The 26,163-nt window shown below is 43.0% G+C and overlaps 1 protein-coding gene across 3 annotated transcripts in view; it reads right to left on the bottom strand.

Moving 5' to 3' along the window:
- CELF2 (CUGBP Elav-like family member 2) overlaps positions 1-26,163 on the bottom strand; it is a 445,244-nt gene that overhangs the window by 13,202 nt on the left and 405,879 nt on the right. For all 3 annotated transcript variants that reach the window (XM_065419232.1, XM_065419240.1, XM_065419247.1), the window contains one exon: positions 2,414-2,545. In XM_065419232.1, coding sequence (XP_065275304.1) covers positions 2,414-2,545 — 132 coding nt within the window. The remainder of the gene's footprint in view (positions 1-2,413; positions 2,546-26,163) is intronic.

Below are 26,163 nucleotides of genomic sequence, written 5' to 3'. Positions count from 1 at the left end.
ACGAGATTTTGAACCAAATCCACAGTGGTATAAGTCCATGGGAATCAAATTTAGTCCTTGGTTGTGTACTCATCAATAATACTTCAGATGTCACATGCAAATGGGATTTGTATTCATGTCATTTGAAAATACCTGTTAGGAAAATCTAAAGCCATCATCCATAATCTAGCAAGAATTGCTAAATGGCTGATGGTATGATTCCCACATGCTGTCAAGAGGTGAAACCACACAGGTGGCTTACTATGGATCAGTCTTGGTGAAGGGATGTTATCTTTCCGAGAGTGCCAGTGTGCTTGGGTTCTTAGTACTTGTGAAAAGGGGTGGCATGCCACATTCTACCCTTGATGTTGTAATCTTATATGCCCTACATAACATACATTCAGTATTTACCAGGGATAAGAATCTTAATATTAGCACACAGTGATTCCTTAGACATTGTTAATATCATTAATGAGACCAGATCTTTCATGAGTGCCATTTTCAGTGGCTCGGTTTGATAGAAACAAAAAGCATATGTTGCTTCAAAATCTGACAAGGGGCATTTCTGGATTTGCTTACTTTTGCTAAACTGCCCTTGAACCATATTTACTTTGAAGGTTTTTTTGTTTGGTTTTCTAGTATTTTTGTCCTTGCCAGAAGCAAGACCTGTCCTACACAAGGCCCCATGCAAATGCTCACCACAATTTCACGGACATCAATGAACCCTCTCCACCCCCCAACTCCCATCAATGACAACCAGAGCTCACGTAACAAAATGACTGGATGAGCAGCTAGATAACAGTGACAAAAAGGACATCATGCAGAGCATCAGAGTGAGCAAGTGATACTGAGGAGGACATCCATTCCTGCGGGTACATTATGATGGCTAATGAACTAGAGACTGGTGGTGACCAAATAGATTCCTTGCATTGTAGGGTAGATGCAAGGAACAGCAGGAGCTAAAAACAGCTAGGCTGGAGGGGAAAGATGCAGCCAGATGACTTTCGTCCAATGAAGGCAAAAGTGAAGTCATTGTAACAGAAACAGAGCAGAAGGGATCATTGTTCTGCAGTAGAAGCTTGTGATTGGCTACTGTGGTTGATAATGAGGATGAAGGTTCTGATTAACGACTGACATCTTCCTTTTAGCTGGAAATGTCAGTGCTCGTTTTACATCACATGGGAGAAATTTACATGCTCTAGTACTACAGATGACTGAGCCATCCTCACATACTTGCAAATTAAAAACCAAGAAATTGGTTTTAATTTTTAAGCAAATATGCAGCTCCCAAGTCAAAGGAGGTGTCCTATTCTGTCTCTATAACTAATAGAAAAGTTGTAGCAAATGGGTGTTTCTTAATAACCTAAATTCCTGAATTATATCTTGTGCTGAGGTGCTGTACCTGTTTTCACAGGTTTATGTTTTTGGTTTCTGAAATCAAAAGGAGCCTTTCATATAACCAAAACCAATCTCCAGAATCCATTCTGATCTAGCACAGGTCCTAAAATTATACGCCCTGCAAGTCTTTTTCCCCCCCCAGGAACTCAACAGAATCCACCTTGGAGGGCAAGATTAATGAAACCTTAAGACTCCAGGGCTGTATATATGTAGGGCCCTACTAAATTCACAATCCATTTTGGTCAATGTCATGGTCATGGGATTTTAAATATTGTAATTTTCATGATTTCAGATATTTTAATCTGAAATGTCATGGTGTTGTAATTGTAGGGGTCCTGACCCAAAAATGAGCTCTGTGTGTGTGTGTGTGTGTGTGTGTGTGTGTGTGTGCGTGTGTATGGGGGGGCTTGCAAGATTTGGGGCGGGGGTGTTGCGGTACTATCCTTACTTCTGCGCTGCTTCAGGCGGCAGTGCTGCCTTCAGAGCTGGGTAGCTGGAGAGCAGCGGCTGCTGGCTGGGAGCCCAGCTCTGAAGGCAGAGCTGCCACCAGCAGCAGCACAGAAGTAAGGGTGGCATGGTATGGTATTGCCACCCTTACTTCTGTGCTGCTGCTGGTGGGATGCTGCTTTCAGAGCTGGGCGCCCGGCCAACAGCCCCCGTTCTCCGGCCACCCAAGCTCTAAAGGCAGTGCAGAAGTAAGGGTGGAAATACCACTACCCCACTAAAATAACCTTGCGACCCCACTGCAACTCCCTTTTGGGTCAGGACCCCAATTTGAGAAACGCTGGTCTCCCCCCGTGAAATCTGTATAGTATAGGGTAAAAGCACATTAAAGACCAGATTTCACGGGGGGAGACCAGATTTCATGGTCCGTGACGTGAATTTGGTAGGGCCCTATATATATGACAAGAATGGAAGTTGATCAACTTTATCCACTGTTTTGCATATTTATTAAAAGCAACAATCTGTTTATAATTGATAGTTTTCCTACAGTGATTACTGGGGAAGGCTGTCCACCACAGCAATAAATACTCACTGTTTACGGTACCTGCTAGTGCATTAATATTATTCAGTCCAACAGTGGCTCCAGCTAATCCTTGGAGAGTACCCAGAGAAGTCAAAGAATTCATGGCTGCACCAGCTGTGGAATTAGCGGTTGACGCAGCCACTAAAAGGGGAGAAAGTAGGGCAATATTAATTAAAGTAAACAGAACTTGCAACGTATCAATCACAAAACATCATGCACCGATTCTAATCTTAATAACTGGACTCCTTGCAAAAATGTAAGGAATCAGACCAACTTTCTCAATAAGTTCCCGTATTGGTTGCTGATGGAAAGCACTGCTGATTTTTTTAGTGGTGTGGATTTGATAGTGAAATTTAAGTAATTTGGCTTTCTTTGCAGAAACACTAAATCTGTGAACAGTTAAAAAACCTCTATAACATTCTCAAAAGTTTATCAATAAAGCACTAAGGGCTGATCAGCCAGCTAGACTGCCAGAGAGGCTGCCCCTTCTTAACATGGCCATTAAGCAACCACATGTTACTCATAGGTCTTCGTATTGATATCTGAGGAGATCTGGTCTCATAAACAGTTCCTGTTCTGGGCTCAAGCAAAACCTGAATTGTTCTGTCCTAAGTGTGATACTGTCAAGGCATTGTGTCTTTAGGGCACCATATAAATGGAGAATAAAGCACTGAAACATGAACTTTTTTTTAAAAAAACGAACAAAATACCAAATACAATTAATTTTTCTGTTGGCTTCCATTGTAATATCTAGGTAGGTACTTCTGTGGCCCCATCAGCACAGTATCCAAGCACACTACAAATATGAGATGTATTTATCCCTGTTGAGGGAGGGAAGTATTATCATTGCAATTTCACAGAAGGGGAACTAAGGCACAGGAAGATTAAGGGACATGTTCAAGGCCACACATAGAATCTGTGGCAGACGTAGGATTTATAGCCATATCTCCTTAATCCCAGTATAGTGCATCTGTCTCAAGACCATCTTTCCTCTGTAGCAGCGTTATCTGAAATGGCAATATCTTATTTTAAAGTGAACGTTCTAGTTGGGCTGTGGTGAAAAGGGCACGAATGCTTTCTGTCCCTAATCCTCTTAATCCTTTCAGGGGCCGTCTCCTCCATCAGAGGCACCCCGTTGGGCAGTGAAAACCCAAGAAGTTAAAGTTTCTAGGCTGACAGGATGCAACAAAGAGAGCGGAAGACAATTTTATCAAAGACAAGGCGTTGCCTTAACAGAGTCCAAGCAAAGTGCAAGTAATTCCTCCTTACTTTAAACAAAGTCACACACACATCTATCTACCTACCTCCCCACAACTCCAAGACGCCCTTAAACTTCCTTGCACCCTGCCCTAAAGGTCAACAAATTCCGAAGAGTCAACAAGCCTTCTGGCCTTTGCAATGCAGATGCTGTTAGCTTGAGAGCCCTCACTGTTCTTAAACCCTGCTGTCGTGTGTGCGTGTGGTGGAGACCAGTGATTTCTCAGTCAACCAGGATCCAAGGTACGTAAAGCCTTGTAGGCTGAAGTCTAATTGTATCCAGAAGCAAATAAGGTGTCTGTACAGTGGCTAAATGAGTGGTGTAATAAGCTCCCTGTGGCTAATGCTATCCGGTGGGCAGCTCCATGTTACATCAGCAATTCGTTTTATGAAGAACAAAAGTAGAACAAATCATAAAATGTAAGATTAAAATTCTTCCTGTGTGAGAGATTAATGAGCAGATGGGTTGCTAACACATCCTTGTGAGTGAGGAAGGCAGTCCAAATCCTTCTCTTCCATAAGGTCCCAGGACCTCATTCTGGTTACTGGTGTCAGATCCACACAACTCAAATGCATGGTCAGTGACTGACCAAAATCTGGGCTAAATTTAAGTGCGTTTTCTTGGGTTCAAGTTTCGGTATTCTATCAGTTAACACTGAGCAGGCTCCTCAGATTTTCTCATAATTTGAATTTAGAGCTCACATTATCCTAGTTTGACTGAATATTCAGGTAACTCAGAACTATTATAACATGCTATTGAGAGCACTGAAGCAGCCCAGAAATCAGTGGTCTTGTGTTGCAATTATTTTTACTGCTTGGCAATGATCTGCACTGCAAGCCTGATGGGAGGAATTAGCCATAAGACATGTCAGATACACTTGAGGGTCTTTCCTATTTTGCTGACTGCTACTTTGAGGGGTGTAGGATTAAAGATTTTACATGCACACAATATAATTTGAGCATGGAGTAAAGAGAGGGAAGGAGGACAGTCCAGTGGTCCAGGCACTAGCTTGGGACCTAGGAAACCCAGATTCAATTCCCTGCTCTGCCACAGACTTTCGGTGTGAGCCTGGGACAACTCAGTCTCTGTGTCCCAGCTCCCCAGCTGTAAAATGGAGGTTAGAGTACTTGTGGACTTCAAAAGAGTGTTGTGGTGATAAATATACTAAAGATTGTGAGATACTACAGCAACAGGGACCACATAAGTACCATAGGTAGGTAAATAGCTGAAAAAATTTCCACAACACGCTCGACACCACCAGTAAATGAAACATGGTATTACTTAACAGAACACAAAAATGTAATAAAGGAAAAGGTAAAATACCATGGAAGCTTTATGTATAGAAGCCTGTTATCTAAACTCTTATTTCTCCTACCTGTGGTGTACACTGAAATCGGTCTCAAGCTAAGGATTACAGGAGCTTATCCTGTCTCTTCCCTCTTTTCCTTCAGTTGAAATGACCTTGCTTTAGAAACGTAATGTATGATGAATACACAGGAAAAAAAAAATCACACGGCTTGTGGTAAAGTTAGAATACTGTGCCCAGGGCCGGCTCTGGCTTTTTTGCTGCCCCAGGCAAAAAAGCCTCTGGCCGGAGCCTGGGGGGGGGGGGGGGGGCAGTGAGCCCCGGCTGGGGCTCCGCTCTCCCCGGCGGCCGGGGGGAGGGCGCCGGGGGGGAGGGCGGCCGGAGCCCTGGGAGGAGGGCGGAGTGCCCGGCCGGGGCTCCGCTCTCCCCGGCGCTCCGGGCTCCGCTCTCCCCGGCGGCCAGAGCGCCGGGGGGAGGGCGGCGAGCCCCGGCGCTCGGGGCTCCGCTCTCCCTGGCGGCCGGAGCCGGAGCGCTGCGCCGCCCCCCTCCAGGTGCCGCCCCAAGCACAAGCTTGGTGGGCTGGTGCCTGGAGCCGGCCCTGACTGTGCCATTCATTTGGGAAACCAGCAAAACTCTCTAGCGTCAACCAAGCTCCTGGTCTCGGCAGCTGCTCTTACTAATGGCAACGGGAGCAGAACTCAGTGCCATCACAGCGTTATTTTATATTTATTGCTTTTCGTTGTCCAGGTGACAAAAATCTATTGGATACCTACTGAATTTATAAATTGCTTTCTTCTGGAGCTCCCATGTCACCCAATAATAATAATAAAAAGTTTGGAACATTGCTGCTCTGAATTGAATTGCCTCACAGTAGTGCTTTATAAGCAGTAGGTAGCAGTCTCCAGATTCTGAGAAAGCTTGATGTACTGACTTATAGCACTGTTAGGAAGGTTTTTCCTTTATGCTGCCTTTCTACCAACATTTAGTCTAATTGTTAGAAAAACTGAAATGTACAAAACGTGCATAATGGCTTAGTCTTCCGAGCTATACCTTATGGAGTCTTGTATCCGTAGCAGTAAATTGATTATTCTTCACTTGGTACTGGGAATTTTATCCCTGCCTCCTTTAAAACCTAGACACATTTGAGCTTCAATAAGCTACAAGGGCAGCATCAAGGAAGCTAGCTAGCTTCACAAGACAGATAAAAGGAACAAAGAAGCAGCTTGTGTTCTAGCCAGGTGAATATTGGGTGATTGTGAACTAATGGCAGGAGAATAGCCCTCAGACTATGACTGAATTTTTTCACGTTTTTTTAAAGGGCTGGATCCATTTTATAACCATTTGTAACATGACAGACAAGATTCTATTCGCTTAGAGGCATTTCTACGGCACTCACCACTATAATACCAGTCATTGGAAAGATTAGATGTCTCTTTCTAGACGACATGTGCTAGCTCAGTGTTTCTCAATCTTTTTGATACCAGGGACTGACTTGCTGCCTTCCTAAACTGTGTCATGGAGAGCTCAGGGACCCGCGCTGGACCATGGACCAGTCGTTGAGAAACACTGCACTAGCTCCTTCAGAAGTTATTGGGATCATTGCAGGAATTACTGGGTGAAATTCTATGGCCTGCTTTAGAGGCCAGATTACATCAGCATAATGGTGACTTCTGATCTTAAAAATTATGAACATATGAAAAACGATCTGAGCGACAAGCTGAAAGATCCAGTTGCACTTTCAAGACTAGGGGTTGCACTTGAATCCTGGGCCAAATTTTCCCCAATTCCCAATGCTGTACTCTGTTCCAGTTGTCTGCTGCCCTCTCTCCCAGAGGGGGTCTGCATTGCTCCTCTATAGAGAGTTTGTAGATCACTTTGGGACCTCTTTGGAATGAAAAGTTCTATATGTGAAAGATCAGAAGGTCAAGATGATTGTTCTCCGATTACAGCCTCTGCTCTTTAGTTCATACTGCCCCCACTGCACCTCATGCCTGGAACCATTTCTCTGATCCAGTATCTCATGCAACCACCTGGTCTGCCTCCTATTACCTCCATTCCCACCCCCATTCTTTTCAATCGATACCCATGCAAATGAATAAAATCAAAGTTATCATGAAAGTGTGAACCAGGATGGAAGCATGTCATAACCAGACTAGATATGGGGTGTGTGTGTGCACGCAGTCCAGACTAGTGAGGGCTTGTGTCACCATCTGCCATAATATTATTGACCAGTGAGTCATTAGTTTTCAAATGATATCGCACAAGGCATATTTTGTACAAAGAGTATTACAGTAGAGTGTAGGGTGTGAATATAGGGGTGCATTCAGTCACAGGGCATGTCACCAAAAGGAGTAACCTCATGACCTGATTGTTCCACCCTCACCTGCTGTTTTACCATGACATATTGAATTTAAGGCTTGGATCCTGTTCCCTTTGAAGTCAGTGGGAGATTTGCCATCAACTTCAGTGGGAATAGGATCTGGATCTCAGACTGCATGCTCTTTGGGCCAGGTCTATCTTTGAAGTGCAAGGCACCAGTCATACCTATAGCTGTATTCAAATAATGATGATTTCACAGAAGGCCAGAAGGAACCATTACATTTATCTAACCTGCCCTTCTGCATTAACACAGGCCACAGATTTCACCCAGTTGTTTCTGCAACAAGCTGAGCAACAGGTATTACCTCTTGGGGCTAGGATTTTTGAAGGAGCCTAAAGAAGTAAAGTTTCAATGGAATCTGGGCACCTATCTCCAAATGCCAGCCTAGCAAGACATCCAATCCTGATGTAAAGACCCTGGACCATATTCTCAGATACTGTAAACTGGCGAAGCGCCGCTGAGGTCAATAGAGCGATGACAATTTACGTAAGGCTGACGCTCAGCGCTCAGGGATGGTGAGGTCTGTAGCTATGCAAGCAAAGTCAGTGATACGTGTAATATTACTTATACCCTGTTCTGCATTGTATGAGCACTGCACAACCAGTCAGTGTTTGGGCAAAGGGAGTACGGTGATATGGAGCACGGAAAGAATGACAATGCTGCATGAAAATGTATTGGGTAATCTTGCGGTGAAGTTACTGGACTCGAAGTCAAAAGATCTAGTGTCTTTTCCCAGCTCTGCCACAGATGTCCTGTGTGACCCTGGGCAAGTCACTTAATCTCTCTCAGTTCCCCATCTGTAAAATGGGGATACTAATATTTCCTTTCTCCTACCTTAGACTGTACTATCTTTGGGTTAGGGACTCTTTCTTCCTATGTGTATTTTGTCATAGAGCCTAGAACAATGAGGCCATGATCTTGGCTGGGCCCTTAGGAGTGACTGTGATACAAGTGATAAAATTAGAACAATATTCCTGAGTCTGACACAGATTCATTTGGCATGCTCTTGTGCAACTCACAACGTCTTGTGCCCCAAGTTCCCCATCTATAAACTGGCTCCCGTTATCCACCTCAAAGGGCTGCGGTAAGAATCCGTTAATGCTCAAAAAGCACTTTGCAATGAACTAAAGTGCTGTATAAATGCTAATTATTATCATTGTTGTTCTAGATGAAAGGACCCGTTAGATCATGCAGCCCACAACTGTGCACTGGCAGGAAGACGGACTAGATGATCTAATAGGCCTTTTCCATCTTCACTCTCTGTGATAAATGTCAGATTATAATTGTCTCTGATGACTTCTTAGTGAAGGCACATCCCACGGAAAAGTGGGACCCTAGGAAGCTGCATACCATATGCTTAAAGGTTGTCACTGACGTCCCACCTTTTCTTGGGCAACGTGCTGGGTTCCAAAAGACTGGAGCAGATATCTGATGACAGGACCACAAAAATAACACGATGTCGGCCTGGTCCAAGGCATAAAAAACAAATAGCAATATTCCAAATGGTGTTTTCTATGATTTGTAAGTGGGATTTATTTCTTTTTTACAATATTGTATTTGTTTTAGGTAACCCTATTTAACACCCCCGCCCCCCAGCCTTGGTTTAAAAGGAAGGAACGTTTGTGCTCTTGTTGTAAGTGGCAGAGTATGCAAGCAATGTAAGGGCAGAATTCTCCTCTCCAAGCCTCAGCAGGGGCCTCCTAGCTGCATGGAGGATCTCGCTATAGCACATTCTCGACTAGTTCCGCGTATCTGGGGAGAGCAAAATATAGGAGTCAAGATCCACCGGGCCAGATCCTGCTTTGTCCCAAGGCTGCTTTGTGATGCTCCAGTGTTTCAAAGCAGCCACAATTCTGGTTTAGTCAGCAATTTAAGGATTCTTCCTACCCAAGGGATGTATCAGCTCCTGCACCACCCTCAGCCCAGGATGGGGGCATGACCTGGGGCACGGCTTGGCCATCTCTATGTGCTGGTGATCTCTGATGGCTTGCAGTGATGGCCAGCTTGCATAAATTAGAGGAGCCTCTACATTATAGTGAATGGCCCCAAGATTGGGGCATCCACCCCTTCCTTGTCAGATGTGCTGAGCTCCACTCGTCCCCACTGTACAGTTCTGAAAGCAGTGCTTTGCCCCAAGAGATCCATCCATCCATCAGATGCACTGGGAAATAATTCTGATCATATATTAAAAAAAAGGGTCTGTGGAACTGGTGTCTGTTTTGGTGCTTTCTTCATAAAGATTCATGTCAGTAACTGGGTTAAGAGCACTTGAATTCGCTGTGCACACCACCTTTCCCTTAGTGCTGTTTAGACAGTTCTCAGTTATGTTCCCCATGACTGCCTGTGTTTTACAAGTCAATACTGGTGGCGGAGGCAGCTTGACACTGGTGATTTTATTTTCTGGATACTGCACCTTTGCCATGTCTAAGAATCCTGCCTGGAGACTGCAGCCAGTTTCTTCTCTCATCCTCTGCAGCCAGTTCCAGAGGATGTGCATATGCTCACCAACAAACCCCCAGTGCTCACACATGGAGACTTCACTTTTGTTCTTTCTTGGTGGTTTTTCTTAACGGAATGTTACTGAAATTTTAGGCTCAGCTTCCCCCTGCAAGCATGTACAGATTTCCAGCCAAGGCTCACTCTTGCTCTGGGAAAGTCTCCTCTTCTCAAAGCTACCAAGACAGACTTGTTTTTTTCCCCTTCTTGAGTCCTTGATCTTCCTCCCCAGGCAGCCCTCAACCACGAGTCTGTCTCTGACTCACCACTGCATCCACAGTCCCCTCTGACTTCAGGGAGCAGATGGCATGGGTCCTGCTTTAATCTGTTCCTGACTAAAAAAAGTGCAAGAACAGTGCAGTAATTTCCAGTTGAGTGCAAGTCATATATGAAGACCCCAGGAAAACATCAGAATGAGTGTGGGTTAGTGGCGTGCCTACTGGATTGGGCGTCTACAGACCTAGGTTCTGGTCTCAGCTCTGCCATTGATGTGCCAGGTAACCTTGGGCAAATCACTTCACCAAGCTGTGTGTCTGTTTCCATTCCTACCCTCTCCTTGGTTTGTCTATTTAGAGTGTCAGATTAGCTGGGCATGTCTTCACTGCAGCGTTGGCTTGAGTTATCTACTCATGCTAACCCGTCTCAAGACAGCCTGGCTAGAGTCAAAGATGCCACATCACAAAACAACACATGAGTAGCACAGAGTGATTGGATTAGCAGTGCAAAGTATCTGAGTCCCCACTGCATTATTAGCTCAAGCACCAGCAGCACCTGAGTTTCAACCCACCCTCCCTAAAGGGCTAGGTAGCTTGAGTTTAAAGCTCTGCTTAACTTGAGGCTAGAGATTTCTGTGTATGCACAGGAGTTGGGTTAGGGACAACACTGGAGTTATACCTCGAGCTAACAATGCAGTGAAGACAAGCCCTCTGTATTTGTACAGCACCTCGCACAATGGGGTCTTGAGCTCGACTGAGGCCGCCAGATGAGCAAGCTGGTGCTTGGGGCGGCAGATTGTTGGAGGCGGCATTCTGCCCAATCCTAGGACGGCACGGCCGCTTTTTCCCTCCCCCCCCCTGCTCCGGCTGCCCTGTAGGGGGCAGCGGCGTGGAGAACCAGAGCGCCCTGCAGGGCACTCCTCTTCCTTCCCTCCGCGCCGACCGGAGCGGAGCCCTCGCGGCAGGAGGCAGCGCAGCGGGAGGGGTCGTGTGGCAGCGCCCCTGCTGTAGCCCTGGCCGCCCCCTTCTCTCTCTCTCTCCCGCCCGCTCCCTCCCCCTCCCCCCCCCAGCCGGTCCCCCTGCACCCGCGCTCCGGCCGCGCCGCAGGTTTTTTTTTTTTTTTGCTTTGCCGTTCTGGCCGCCCCGTTTTTTTTTTTTTTTTTGCTTGGGGCGGCCAAAAAGCCAGAGCCGGCCCTGGAGGCCACTAGGTGCTACTGTAGTGAAAATAAATAAGAATACTACAAAAGGATGTAGATGTCATTTTTCTAATAAAGTATCTAATAAAGACAGCTCCCCAGTCAGCGATAAAGAAGGAAGAGAAGATGCGCAGTGGGGTGGAAGTAAGGACCAAAAGTTCTTTAAAAATCTAAGAAGGCTAATTCCGGGGAATGGAATTTACAAGTTCCCCCAGAAAGTCCCTTGGGTGAAAAAAATCCTTTAATCCCTCGCTTGGTACAAGAGGGAGGACAAAGCTAAACGAGAGACTGGCTTTAAGGATAATCAAGTTAAGGCAGAGTTCTCCATTGTCATTTTATTCTTTAACTTGTAAAACAGTGGTAACTGGGTCTCTCTCTCTCAAATGTTATGTGAAGGTAATGAATTTTAGTGCTGGCAAAAGCGAGAGACTAAGGACATTGGCCAGAATTTTACATTGTTGGACAGACTCTAAACAAACCTTCCCACTCAGCTGTTATCGGCAACATACCCCGGTCTTTCAGTCCCAGCCCTCTCCTGAAGACAGAGACTAATTATTCTGAATTGTGGGCAGTTTCTTATGCAGCATGGGACTTACACCATCCAGCTGGCGTTATTTAGGATCAGTCCTAGCTCTGACGTTAAGCATCCAAACCAACTCCCTCTACATAGCCCCACCAACATAGCCACTGACAGCGACTGGCTGGTTTTCAAGAAGGTGTGACCAACAACGTCACTTCTAATGCATCTGTTAAATGTCTGCCATGTAAGCAATGAGCAACTGAAGTGCAGTGATGCTGTGGTTTATTAAATAAAAATTATAAACATAGGGGTTGGGGGGAGGGGGAGAAGAGGAAACTGGTCGAGTCAATCAAACAGCCCACATAACACTGCATGGTGGGATTTGCGGTAGTATTTCTGTCTGAAATGAGCACACATGACGGATTCTGACTGCATAAGGAACGTTCTAAAAGGGAAGAACAATTAAGCAATGACAGAGGCATCATCTTTATTAGATAATCACAACCCAGGGGCATTAACCAACGTCGAGTGTCTCTTATCCCATGGGGTCTAATTATTCTGTGATAATAACCACACCTCCAAGTTTTAATTTATTCCTGTGAAGATTTTTTTTGGTGGGGTGAAGCAAATGGGTATATTCAATATTTGTGCTGGAGGAAGATGCAGTTGGCCTTTCAAAAGGGCTCATCAGTATTCTAATCTAACTAGCACATGCATCTGGCATTAAAACGTCTGCCCTTTATGGTGATCTCCAGCAAATCAGAAGATTCACTCCCATCCAAACTGGTGGTGCTATAGTCTGTGTCATGAGTATAGGTAGGCATGCAGAGATTCAATTCTGTGTCCTGGAGCAACTTTTGGCAAGAGGGTTTTCTTGGGTTGGAGAGGCTGGCTTTCTGTCAGGCTGTCTAATTAACACGCCATTGACGGGCTGAAAGGAAAACTAAAAACGTAAGACTGGTAGGCTGATCTCTGAAGTGCTGCCTGACAGCATGTCAAAGTTCAAGATTTTAGTAAATGTAAGCGTTCTACCCACGCTCAGGATAGAACAAAGAGTGAGACAGACACCCCATGGGAAGGGGAACAAAGAGCAGGGGAGCAGTAGAGTCACGTAGAAGCAGTGGAGTGACAACATAGGGAGGGGAGACAATGTAATAACAACTCAGGGATGACTCAGAGATACCAGGCCCTCCCTTTCATCGTCATGTCCAGGCTGAGTGACTCCCGTAATGGCTGATCCAGGCTTGAGGAAAAAAAGAGGCCAAGGATGTCTTGCAAGACAACCATCTCCTAGACAGGAGGAAGGGAAAGCAGTAGTAGCTGCCACCTCAGCTTCAAATCTCCCATGTGCAAAGGAGACCAAGGAGGCCTTTTTCAAGCTGACCTTCCCAGCCCAAGCCAAAGCTGTCTTAACATTTTAGCAGGAATGTCTCAATTTCTATCGGAGTTTAGCATAGCTCTTCTAAGGAGCTCTAATCAAAGCTTTGCAAAGGGCTTTCCAAAGATTGATTAACATTTTGTGAGGTGCCGCGAGTACATGCTCTTATGCCCATTTTACAGATGGGAAAATGAAGCACAGAGGGGTGAAGTGACTTGCTCAAGGCTACACAGCAATTCAGTAACAGAGCTGGAAACAGTACCCAGGAGTCCAGAGCCAAAATTTTCAAAAAGCGGAGCCCAAAGTTAGACTCCTAAACCCAAATTTAGACTCCTAAATAGCTGACCTGACTTTCAAAAGTGCAAATAGGATCTCCTGGGTGCTCAGCACCCCCACTCTGTGTTTGTCTTGTCTATTTAGACAATATTGTCTCATTGTTTCCTTGTATTTCCCCGTCTGTCTGTATCCATCTGCTGTCTCTTGTCTTATACTTAGATTGGGGAGGGACTGTCTTTTTCTTCTGCATTTGTACAGTACCTAGCATAATGGGGACCTAGTTCATACCTGTGGATCCTAGGTGCTACGATAATAAAAAATAAATAATAATAATGGCCACTTACATAGCAGCCCAAATATGGATTTAGGAGCCAAACTTCTGGCTCCTATTTTTTTTGTTTAAAGCATGGCCCTAGCTCCTAGCCCTGCAAGAACATAATTCCTCACAGTACTCAAAGAAAAGAGGAGAAATCAGAGAACATCCAAGCTGTTGCACAGATTGTGGAAACATGTACAAGGTGATTATTTTTTGTTGTTTTCTGTTTCACTGACGTGTTTTTTTCTAACACCATCTCTCTATCTACAGGAAGCCCACTCTGGTAGCAAACATATTGCGTTAAAGCCTGGGAGCCTGGGAGACTATGGAGAGGGAGAGACTGGGAAGAGCAGGTAACATATTGAGCAGGTCTGAAATGGTTACTTCTGTTCTGTTTGAACTGTACTGATCAGCAAAGAGCGGCCTTCGCTGCTGTAAGTTTCATTTTCCTTTCCTACCCTTTGCATAGCAATATATTGTATGTGCTGTACAACGAAAACCTCGACTATGGTCTTGCATGTACCATACATTTAAGACACCTAGTGGAATCACAAGTAGGGCACACGTACTAGCCTGGATGGAGAAATATCATTTCATGGCGTACAATAGTTCCAACTGTAATTGGGTAAAAAAAAACCCCAAACCCAGAACAAAACAAACAAACAAACAAACAAACCCTACCATGCGAAGACAATGCTGAGCCAGTACTGAAACTTTACACGCCCAGCTTATTCAATGGGGCCAAAGATTGTACCCTGCTTACTATGGGCCCTGCCTTAGGGCTTGTCTACTCGGTGAGTTAGTCCGCATGAAGGAGGGGCGTACATTTAATGTCACGCACTAAGCGGCCGTGTGCGTGACATTAAACTAATGGGTTCCCTGGTGCCCATTAACAAAGAGCTGTTTGAAAAGGGACTACATAAACACACACTAGGGAACTTTTAGCGTGTGCCAGCAGGGTCCACACTGACCAGCTAATGCACGACATGCCAGTGCGGACTAAAATTCACACTCCTCCGTTGCGGACCACAGCACTGCATAGACAAGCCTTTAGCTAAGGTACCGGTGAGCTATACCCAACAATGGAGTTTTAACTTCTCCTTGCAGATGCAGGGCCACCCAGAGGATTCAGGGGGCCTGGGGCAAAGCGGGGGAGCGGACATACTGGGCGGCGCTCCAAGTCTGCGGCGGCAGGTCCTTCAGTTGCTCCACGTCTTCGGCAGCACCGAAGGACCCGCCGCTGAAATGCCGCTGAAGACCCGGTCCGCCGCCGGGTAAGTAAAAAGGCGCCTTTAGCCAGGAAAGGGATTCTTGGCCAGGGCTCGCAGGGCCCCTGTGGGGCCCGGGGCAAATTGCCCCACTTGCCGCTCCCCCCCCAGGCGGCCCTGTGCAGATGTACCATTGGGCTTCTCCAATTATTTTTGTTATTTCAAACTCTTTTGACTTTGGTGGAGCTGCAGTTCAAGGATTTAGGCCCCAGTCTCGCAATGAGCTCTACACAGACAGACCCCAACATAGAGCCCCATTGAAGTCAATATCCGAAGTGCTTATGAGCTTAAGTCAATGCAGCTCTACTTGAGACAGGTCCACCTACATAAAGCTCTTTGTAGGAGCAAGGCCTTGGGTCATAAGGACTTCAGAGCAGGGACCTTTTCTGTGCTAAGCCATAATAATAAATGATGATCATCCTTCCATCATGAAGTGACAGTGTCCGGAGAGAGAGGCTAGACGGTGGTTTTAAGGTAAGCAATTGGTGTACTTGCCACAAGAATGCTTTTCACTTATGAATGACCGGAGAGGTGGTCCCCATGATTGCAAATGAGAGGAGAGGTGTCCAGGAGACGGTGAGGTAGTCACACAATGAAAAAAACTGAGAACTCCTGGCTGATGTAATTACAATCCAGTCGGTGCAGCAGTCTGTGGATTGCGGAGTAGATTCTTGATTGAGCATGCATGGGCAGTGACATGCCGGGATGTGTATCATTCACCTCTTTACTAGACAAAAAGTTGCAGAAAACTATTTGATTTGATGTAAAATTACACAACCGGTTCCCCTTGTACTGTATATAATTTTGTAAAATAATATATCAGTGCCAATTCAATATGGCAATAACACTTTGCACTTAACATTGCACATCTCTTCCAGAGATAGCAACGTGCCCTAGAAACCTACAAAGGCAGATAAATATTTCACAGATGTGGCAAAGTCAGGAACAGAACCCAGGTTTCTTAGCACCATATTCAATCCACTAGGTCACAGTCAACTTTCTTAGCACCATATTCAATCCACTAGGTCACAGTCAACTTTCCATGAACTTGTCCTGTAATATACCACAGACTATCAGGAGATCACAAGCAGCATATCTTTGGGCACAAGGTAGAATTCCGGGCAGTGTGGGGCAAGCACTGGTGTGGTGAACCATTACTATTAAACTTCTTCCTGTGTGCAGGTTTTATCAAGATTTAAATTAATTCATGACAATTAGCAACTCCAGCCTGTTCTCAGTCAGAGCTTCTTGCAAAGCACGTGGTGTCTGAGGTTGAGTCTCCACCTTCTGTAGCCGAGGTGACAGCAGCACTTGATGATTCTTTGGCAGAAAATAAACCTGAACAAGCCAGCAATATAGCCATGGTTTGTGTCTTACGTGCAACTTGTACTGATGAGCTTTTTCTTTTATTTTTTAAATTGAATTTCTTGTGGCTGACCACAGCTGAAAATTATTACAGATTGTGTGGTAGAGACACACTGCCAAAATGTACTGTATTACACAGTGTTACGTGTACACAGCAGGAAATGTACAACCTGAAATGTGCTAACCCAATGGATTTAATATTTTAGGCAGAAGCTAATGTACTATATATCAAAAAACCTCAACATTTCTTGTGTTGAATTAGATCCTTCAAAACTAGGGTTCAGTTTAAGTTCTATACTCCGATTCCTAAAAAAATTATTTGTCTAACGAGCACAATGCTATACTCTGAAAAAGACAAATGCATTTCTATCCTTTTTATAGCAGCTGGTATTTTTAAAATCTTGTTCCATGCATACAGTAGGACACTTCTGCTCTGGCTTAGTGTAAAGAAGAGTTATGCAACCCTGAGGAAACAGAGTCAGATTTTTCTGGGTCAAACCTCATACAATCTTAATAGTCACTCTAAAAAGAGACAAGAAGTTCTGTAGAAAGACCCTTCCTAAAGTTTCAGGAAGAACTCAAACTTATTTATTGGCAAGTTCTGTTGATTTCATTCACCCTACCACTAAATGGCATTTCAGCAACTGAACTTCTTTATGATCCTAGTGACGATGCTACAGCAATACACCCTGCTCTGAGATGAACACACTTTCTAGGAATATGTGCAAAGGAACTAATACATTTTAAGGGACAATTATATTTTACAAACAGACCATTCTGGTTTGTTGATTGCTCGACAGCTCTTATGGGTTCCCCACTTCACCCTTCAGGTCATTATCGTAGCTGTCATTCTCCCAGGTGAGATAGGCTGGGGACATCCTGACTTCAAAGTGGCTCCCTGCCGAGCTCACCACACAGCTCTTTGCAAGATGGGGGCTTTAGTTTCGGAGCTCCTCAGGCCACATTTCATTGGGAGATGTGTAGCCTACTTTTGTGGTGCTATTAAAAACATTAACTATCGGCCAATATTCTCAAACCTGGGTGTCTAAACTTAGGCTCCTAAATCCATCCCCTAATTATCAGAGGTGTTAAGTGCCAATAAATCTCACTGAAGTCAACGTGAGCTGTTTGTGGCTTGCAGCCTTTGAGAATCAGGTCACTTAAGTGCCTAAATTATGGATTTAGGCATCAAAGAGTGAAAAAATTCAGACACAAGTCTCACAGTTAAAGGGAATGTTTTGCAGACAAAAATTCTATTTGAAGCCATAGCCTCTTGTACATTAGGAAAATCAAGACCCATTTGCCACTGTAACCCACTGGTCAATGTGTGTTGTGTGTTCACCTCTTCCTGATTCATGGAGTATCTAAGGGTATGTCTTCACTACCAGCTGGATTGGCGGGCAGCGATCGATCCAGCGGGGATCGATTTATCGCGTCTAGTCTAGATCGATCCCCCTCCCCCCAGTGTAGACCAGGCCTAAGAATAGAGTCTTTGCTCTTTAACTCGAGCACCGCACGCTTTCAGCTGTAGAGGCCTCTAATTCAGCCCTTGGTGAGTGAACCAAGATGGCATCCACTGCTTGGTAATAAAATCTTCCCATTAATAAGAAGTAACATAATTATGACTAACATTATTGCATCACACAAAGAAAGCGAATTGATCCTATGCAATGCCCATTATAGCAATAATTACACCAGGGATCAGTGCTCCCTATCCATGAAATAATAGATTAGATAGATTATTAGGGTTGGAAGGGACCTCAGGAGATCATCTAGTCCAACCCCCTGCTCAAAGCAGGATCAATCCCCAACTAAATCCCCAAATGGCCCCCTCAAGGATCAAACTCACAACCCTGGGTTTAGCAGGCCAATGCTCAAACCACTGAGCTATCTCCCCCCCCCCTTGCCTCAAATGACTTGCCTCAAAGCGTATCAACAACTGCAACACAAACATCATAATAGTATCAGAGGGGTAGCTGTGTTAGTCTGGATCTGTAAAAAGCGACAAAGAGTCCTGTGGCACCTTATAGACTAACAGATGTATTGGAGCATAAGCTTTCGTGGGTGAATACCCACTTCGTCCACCACATGCGTCTGATGAAGTGGGTATTCACCCACGAAAGCTTATCCTAATAGTACTTAGCTCTTACATGGCACTTTTCAGCTTCAAAGCTTTCACAAACATCAACTAAGACTCCAGAACACCCAATCAGCAAGTACATGTTATTCTTGTTTTACATATGGGTAAAGCTAGGCAGAGAGATTAAATGACTTGCAAAAGGCCAAATAAAGGGAGACAGTGTCAGAGTTGGGATTAGAACTAAGAAGTTCCTGCCTCTCAGTCCCATGTTCAGACCACTAGATCATACCCTCTATCAGGATTTTCTCTCTCTCTCTTGTTTCTCTCAAATGTACAAGCCACAACCCAAACCTTACAAAAGAAATCAGTCTAGATTAAAATATATCATAAGAATTTATGTACTTTGGTTACATAAGTGCACAGAATATGCCTTTTAAAAACTACTTTATCTGTCAGATCATATTTTTGCCCTAAAAATAATAGCTTACCATTCAAGTGAGTTCCCTCCCCCAAATGTAATGAATGACTTTTTAAATGATAGTACAATATATTGTACTTGATCATGTTAATTCTATACCAAGATATGTAACTTGTATTGAAGTGGAAGAGAAAGCTGCTGCGTTTTAAACGGATTTGTTCCAGCGTGAACCATCTACCTTGATTCATTCTTTAGAAAACTGTCAGAGCTTCATATTCACCTACAGGTATGGTTATTTTTGGATCATCCTGGAAGCAAATCATAGACAGCACAGTGGGTGCATTGGCCTATAACAAAATGTCACTGTGGCAGACGTGAACTGCTGATTGGAGAAATAGGTATTGTACTGAAGTGAATAAAAAGAGGAGCTTTTAAAAAGGTCTATTTGAACATTCTTTGCTGCGTCTCTGCTGAGGTATCTTAAATTTTCTGTAAAATGCCTAACGTTTCAACAATTGTGTTCCCAACTTGAATACTTTTAACTAACAAAGGCAATCTTTGTGCTATGTTATTGAGTAGATAAAATAATAAATGTCCTAAGAATCATTTTACTTCATCTTTAAGAAAAATGAACAGAGATGATGTTGGTGCAAATAAAGTATTGACCAATGAACCACAGATACTAACTGTAAGTGACCACCCTGTACTTTTAAGAAGGGAAAGAACAGATTAATTGTAATGGGACTGGCATCAACTGCCCTCATTAAATTGGGTAAGCATTTCTATTCTAACCCCCCATTTTCAGTTGCTTTATAACTTTCAGAAACTTCCTCCTTTGGGGATGAAATTTTCCAGTGTTGGCACCTGCCCAAAAGTAGCTTATTTTGAGTATGGGGATATATATATAATTTATTTACTATTCTAATTAAAAATGTTTGCAGCTTTTTAATTTTTATTTTATTTTTATAACAGCTCTACTGCTTAAAATGGATGGGAACAGAAAGTTGAACTTTGGCATGGAAAAAGCACAGTCAAAATTGGTTTTGATTTGAGTGTAATGACCTGTTGAAAATCATATTCTTTGCACACACAATATATTTTGCATAGACACTTCCTTCTAGATTTCAAGTATGCAGGCTGATAAAACCATGTTACCTGAGCATGCAAGGCCAGCTTAGCTGTGTGATGAGGTGAACAGTGAATGAGACAGGGTTTTCAGGGAACTATGCCTCATTCACTGCTCATCTTATATTGTAAAAGCTGCAAACTCCTGCAGAATAAAGTGCAAACTCTGTCAGAATAAAGAGGCTCCTTATAAGGTACAGTATCTGGGATAAGACATTCCAGTGTTGTTTAGCCAAGAAGTTCAACCTTTTGGATTTTACTTTTTGAAAATATATGCATCTTTAAGAAAAAAACAAAACAAAAACACATTTGAGAAAAATGTATTAAAAATTTATCTTAGAATACCCATTGACTTCCGTAAGCACTGAAACTGGCCTCCAGCGAGCATGGATAAGCACTCAAAAGTCAGGAAATGATAAAGTTAAGTTTGTATAGCATCCTTGTAAAGTGAGTGCGTGTCATGTTCCCCTTTAGCAGTTAGTGCACATATAAAACTGCTATGGCTGGGAGCAAATAGAGTTACTCCCTTAGCTCAGGTAGTAGAGGTTTATGTTTCGGGGCTGAAAAGGTCCTGCATTCCACCCCTGTAAAATATCTTGTGGAGGGGTAATTACCTTTGCATGTCTAATTATCTGTGCCCCATATGTGCTTATAATACATTCTGTAACCACAGAATCACATACTCTTTCTTGAAAACATTCTATCAGAATTGTTTTCTACAACTTTCGATACATATCGCTAGCATCCTGTAGTACTTTGTGTTACTGGTGTATACTCACAGTCCATGAAGGTCATTTATATGCAACATACATAGTAAACTATTCTTACACAACATACTGCATATTTATGATAGCGACATAGGACAATTGTGAAAATGTGAGGGAATACAAAGGCTACTTATGTGCACTGCTAAATTAGCTTCTGAGTTAGCTACTTTATCCCCCATGGTACCAGAAAATTGCATTGTGGACATGTATGCAGGTACAATTTGCTGCCTCTTCCCTTCTCTTTGCAGTCACCTGGGAAGGCTGTGCTACTGGCTGTTGAAAAAAATGTATACCATATTATATTTAGGAAATAGTACAGGATCATGTGATTAAAAACTGTATTGTGATGCATATGTGCAAGAGGGCAGAATTAAAGGTGTATGTGAAATCATAAATTTTGTATTTCCTGACTTTTGTGTGCAGCCTAAATGTTCCCGTCTTGTAGTGTATTTACTGGAATATAATATCAGTTTATATAATACTGGGGGCTCATATACCATCTTTCACCAGAGATTTTAAAAGTGCTGTGTAAACATTAATTAAACCTAACATCACGAATGTGAGGTAGGTGAACTATATTATCCCTAAGTTTACATGTGGGTAAATCAAGGCAAGCTAAGCGTCACACAGTGAATTGAAGGCAGAGGCCCTGTTCTTGAACATACATTTGCTAGCGTATCCCCTAGCACCCATGTGGAGTCCTATTGACTTTCCTGGCATTTTGTGCAGGCACTGGGATCTGTGCTAGTGCATCTATTTATAAGATCTAGCCACAGTCTGGAAGAGAATCCAGGATTCCTGATTTCTAGTCCCAAGTTTTAACCATTATAAAATACTGCCTCTCTACACTGATACAGAGTTCCAATCATTTAAAAAAGAAAAGTGTTCCAAACAAGTGGGGGAAAAAAAGAGTGAAGAATTCATTAACTAAATAGGGGTGATTAAAGTAAATAAAAGAAACAATTATCATATCAAAATAAAAGACAAGAACGATGATTAAATGAGGCTTCTAAAGACCCGTGAGAAATTCATGGATGAGTAATATGCATTTACCTGGTTTTTATTCTTTCATTTTTATCCACTACCATCTAATAATTGCAAAAAACAACAAAAAAACCCCAACAAAAAACAAAAAAAAACAGTTACTCTATAATCATAGGCAATTAAAACTATTTTAATTTTTCCCAAGGCCACTAGACAAAAGAACCTATTTATTGCCTGAGGGGATTTTTTTTTTTCTAAAATGAAAGCTTAATCTTTCATATTTTTTTTTTAAGCAAAGGCTTTTAAAAAATAATTTCTAACAATGCTGTAGGGAGAGACTTCCATGGATATGCAAAACTGAAAATATAAATTTACAATTATAAAAAAATTAATAGTTTTGGGGATTGCATTGTCTCTGTCCTTTCTGGATTAATATTGTCTGAAGCTTAAAAGAAAGTATTTAGAAAGAGAGAGAATACTTTAAAGTGTTTGGCACAGGGAAGGGAATGACTGTCCATAGAGTGGCGTCAAAGCCATTTAGGAGTTGTACTGGGCTGTGTTTATAGTAAAATGCAGGGTTTTATTTTGAAATATAAAATTGGCTGAACTTTGAAAGGAGGTGTTTCATATAAATTCAACAGTTAGTATTAGAGGGCCCAGGCCTGCAAGATGCTGATCACCTTTCAAGTCCTCTTAAGTCTTCTTGGGGGCCAGCCGCAAAATGTGGCATCCTCAAATATCAGGCAAGATTTTGGTTTGGGGTCATCTCTATGCCTGTGTCCCCATGAGATGCTGAGTTGATCCAAGTGTGTCTGAGCACGTGCAGAACTCAGTGCAAGTCCAGGGCGCTCTGAACCTCATAGGACCAGGTCTAAAGAGGAGCCCTAATTGAAACACCCATCTTTTGAGGATACCAGATTTTACTGCTAGCTCCAATTTCTAGATGGAACCAAAACCCTGGATCTGAGCATGAAATGAACTTTGAAGGAATAGGGGATAAATCTGGATTTGAATTTTTGTGGTGTTGGACTATTATTAATGGCCTAGTTCAGAAAAGTATTTATGTACATACCTATTCAGGACAGCACTTTGACATCAATGGGACTTAAATATCTGCTTAAAGTTAAGCTGTCCTGAATATGGGAGCTTTCCTGAATCAGGGCCTATTAATTTAATGTATTATCTAGAAAGACAGAAACATTTCTTCCTATGCTTACTCTGGGCTTTGTAATCAGACAGTATAATTTACTCCCACTAAACCCAACAAACTGGAGAAAATTAGACCCAAAGTACCCCCATTCCTCTGGAAAAAACCTCCAATACTGAAAGGCAGAGTCAAAAGTTTTCTGCCGATCTATTTCAAGTTTTAATGGAAATACTTTGTGCTACTATGAAAGGCTTTATGGAACTAAATGTATTTTTCATAGTGCAGAGAAGAATCCATGAAGATATTGTTCAGGTTTACAAAATATGTAATAGGGTGAAGAATGTGGAACCAGATAAAAAAGGTTAAATTGAAGGACATTTTAACAATGGTTGGTTAGTTGTGGAGTGCATATGGGCATAAAGAGACTATTAAATATGCACTCAGTGCCACAGTAAGCTTTCAAATGTTGAAAATGGTTTTCCTGTGGCTATTAACTCCAGCTAAGATTTTGAAAAGGGCTTTGTGATTTGGGGGTGCCTAACTTGGGGGGTCGGGTGTTCAGCCCTTGTTGAAAATCATCAAGGTGTCACCCAAAATCATGAGTCATTTCTGAAAATCATGGTCTCTGCCACTAGGGGGCCACCACTCCCCCCCATACTGTGCTGCCCCCTAGGAGGTATTTACTCATCCCATCTGAAACATCTGCCTCAGCACATCCCATTCACAGTCATCATCTGAAAACATCTATTTTCCCAGGAGGATTTGCAAGTTCTAACTGTTGGGCCCTTTCCTTTTCAGTGATGGTACAAGTTTTGTTTTCTTACCGCTAACACTCTTTAGTATTTAGTTTTATTGCGTATTTGGGATGTTTGCATAATACAAACAGCGTCCATACAGTACCCTCAGCTTTATACATGAAATTACAGTGAAATAAAAGGCCACCTCCGGCTTCTTCCAGAGCTTCCCCAGGTTTCATAGGGAAGTCTCTGGGCCAGGTGCTCAGCTGGTATAAAACACAACTGAAGCCAGTAAAGCTCTGCTGATTTACACTAGCTCAGAAATGTCCAAACTTCACCTCCTTCCTGGGTGGAGTAATTACTCTGACGCTTAATTCAGGGCTTTAGCATCTGACTCAATAGACGAGCCCTGCAATCCTATATAAGGTCTTAAGTCTTCCACGCTTTTCAAGGGAAGTAGAGAAGAGTTAAGATATTTCTTGCCAGATCAGAGAAACTGGAAGGAATCAAAAAATGAAATTTTATCTCAAAAATGCAAAATCAACATAACTTTGGGAAATATAATCTAAAACACTGGCATATGACACGGAGAGAGATAAATGGGAGGAGATGCTCACCACAGATGCTAAGATATAATTGGATAGCTATGTACGTATACGATTTTACAACGTGATATGCTGATCAATATATCCTGCATTATATGAAGCACAAGCACAACTACATAGGTTAGCCTATCTTCCTGTAGCACTGAATTAAATACATTAGCAACACTGCACGCTGTGGTGGGTGCCCCAGTTCAATGAAGGCATAATTACATTGGAGGGGGTCCAGAAAGAGGTGATAAAGATGATTAAGATACTAGTAGAAGCCTGGATATATTCAGACATTCAAAGCTAGTCTTCCCAACACAGCAGAAACCATGCAGTAGTGAACAATCCTTTGGTAGCAATATGGGCTAGATGGCCAAATAGGCCATCCCTAACTTTTAAAATGCTCTGATTGTGGGGGAAAGAATTATTTAGAGTGGCTAATAGAAAAGTGGGATGCAAGCAAATAATTAGGCTGGACACCAGAAAACATTTTCTAACAATAAGGTTAATTAGGCCATTAAATAATACTGGAAGGGAAGTGTAAATATTCCCATCTCTGGAGTTATTCAGGTTAAGCAACACTTGGAAATGCCCTTTAGAACAATCCTATGTTGGCAGCAGTTGGACTATTTGATCTGAGGAGTCTTTTTCATCTCCAAAATGTATAGTGTATAGAATCCTCAAGACAGCTGTTTGTACCACAGACCTCAAGGAGAGTCATTATAGAATTAAGGTTGCCGCTGCAACCTTAATTCAGCCCCTTTGTACATATGCATGATAATACAGTCTTTATTATATTATCACACTATTTTTTCCAGAGGACCCTGTCTCATTCAGTGCACAGGATGAATGGTGCTCACTGAATGAGCAGCTATTCAATATTTTGTTTTCTCCTCATTGTTCACTGTGTGGCCTCATTCCTTATTTACTGCACACTAGTCAAACCCTGCTCTAAATTCAGAATTATTCATTTCCTCACTGACTTTCCTACGGCACTCATCTGGATAGTATCTGAGGGCTTCACAAACATTAATTAATTTAGGTTCACAAAACCCCTGTTGAAGGGTGGTATTATCCCCATTTTACAGATGGGGAACTGATGTACAGAGAAATTAATGGCAAAAGTATCCACTAATTGTGGCATGATTTTTCAGAGCACTTAGCATTATATAACATTTTATCTTTTCAAAGCACAGATCCTATTGACTTCAGTTGCAGCTGTGAGTGCTCAGCACTTGTGCATGTCAGACTCCAGGGTCTCAAGTTGAGCACCCAGAACATGATGAAAATACAAATAGTGACCTCCTGTGAAAAATTTGGTTAAGTGACTTGCCCAGCATCACGTAGTTTGGCAGGGCAGGGATAGAATCCAGTTCTCCAGGGCAGCATTCAACTGCCCTAACCATGAGACTGTCCTTCCTCTTCATGCAGTCCCCTGCCTCATGCACTACACAACTTCCAAGTTCTGCAACAAATAAGGCAAGGGTCCTCAGTATGGAATTTCCTAGCTTTTGAGTGCTTGACTTTGCAACCTTAATGTTCTTTTAACATAGTGTTTTGTTTGTTAATTCCTAGGTTTTTAAAAGAGCAAACTGAACCCCACCCCAGAAATTGCAGCATGTGGCATCATACAGATGCCCACATGGACCATCAGCAGGGTTGGAACCTTTAGATCCACAGCACAGATGTCTGCCAATTGCGCTAACAGAGTTTCTGACAGCAGTGTGAGAAACACACTTTGCCAGTGCATTTCACAGATTTGATGACAGCAGAAAGAATAGTGAGACTCAGGAATCTTGGGTGCTATACCAGGAGGAGAGTGTGTTCCAGTAGTCATCACAGACCCTTCTGTCAGTTCCTCTAAGCTTGACTTCTTCTTTCCCATCCCCTCTAACCCGTCTCTGTCCCAGTCTTGTCTCTTCCCACCCCTTGGCTCC

Source organism: Emys orbicularis, chromosome 1, assembly GCF_028017835.1.
Source record: "Emys orbicularis isolate rEmyOrb1 chromosome 1, rEmyOrb1.hap1, whole genome shotgun sequence".
Lineage (NCBI taxonomy): Eukaryota > Metazoa > Chordata > Testudines > Emydidae > Emys > Emys orbicularis.
This window is presented reverse-complemented; position numbering and strand designations above follow the sequence as displayed.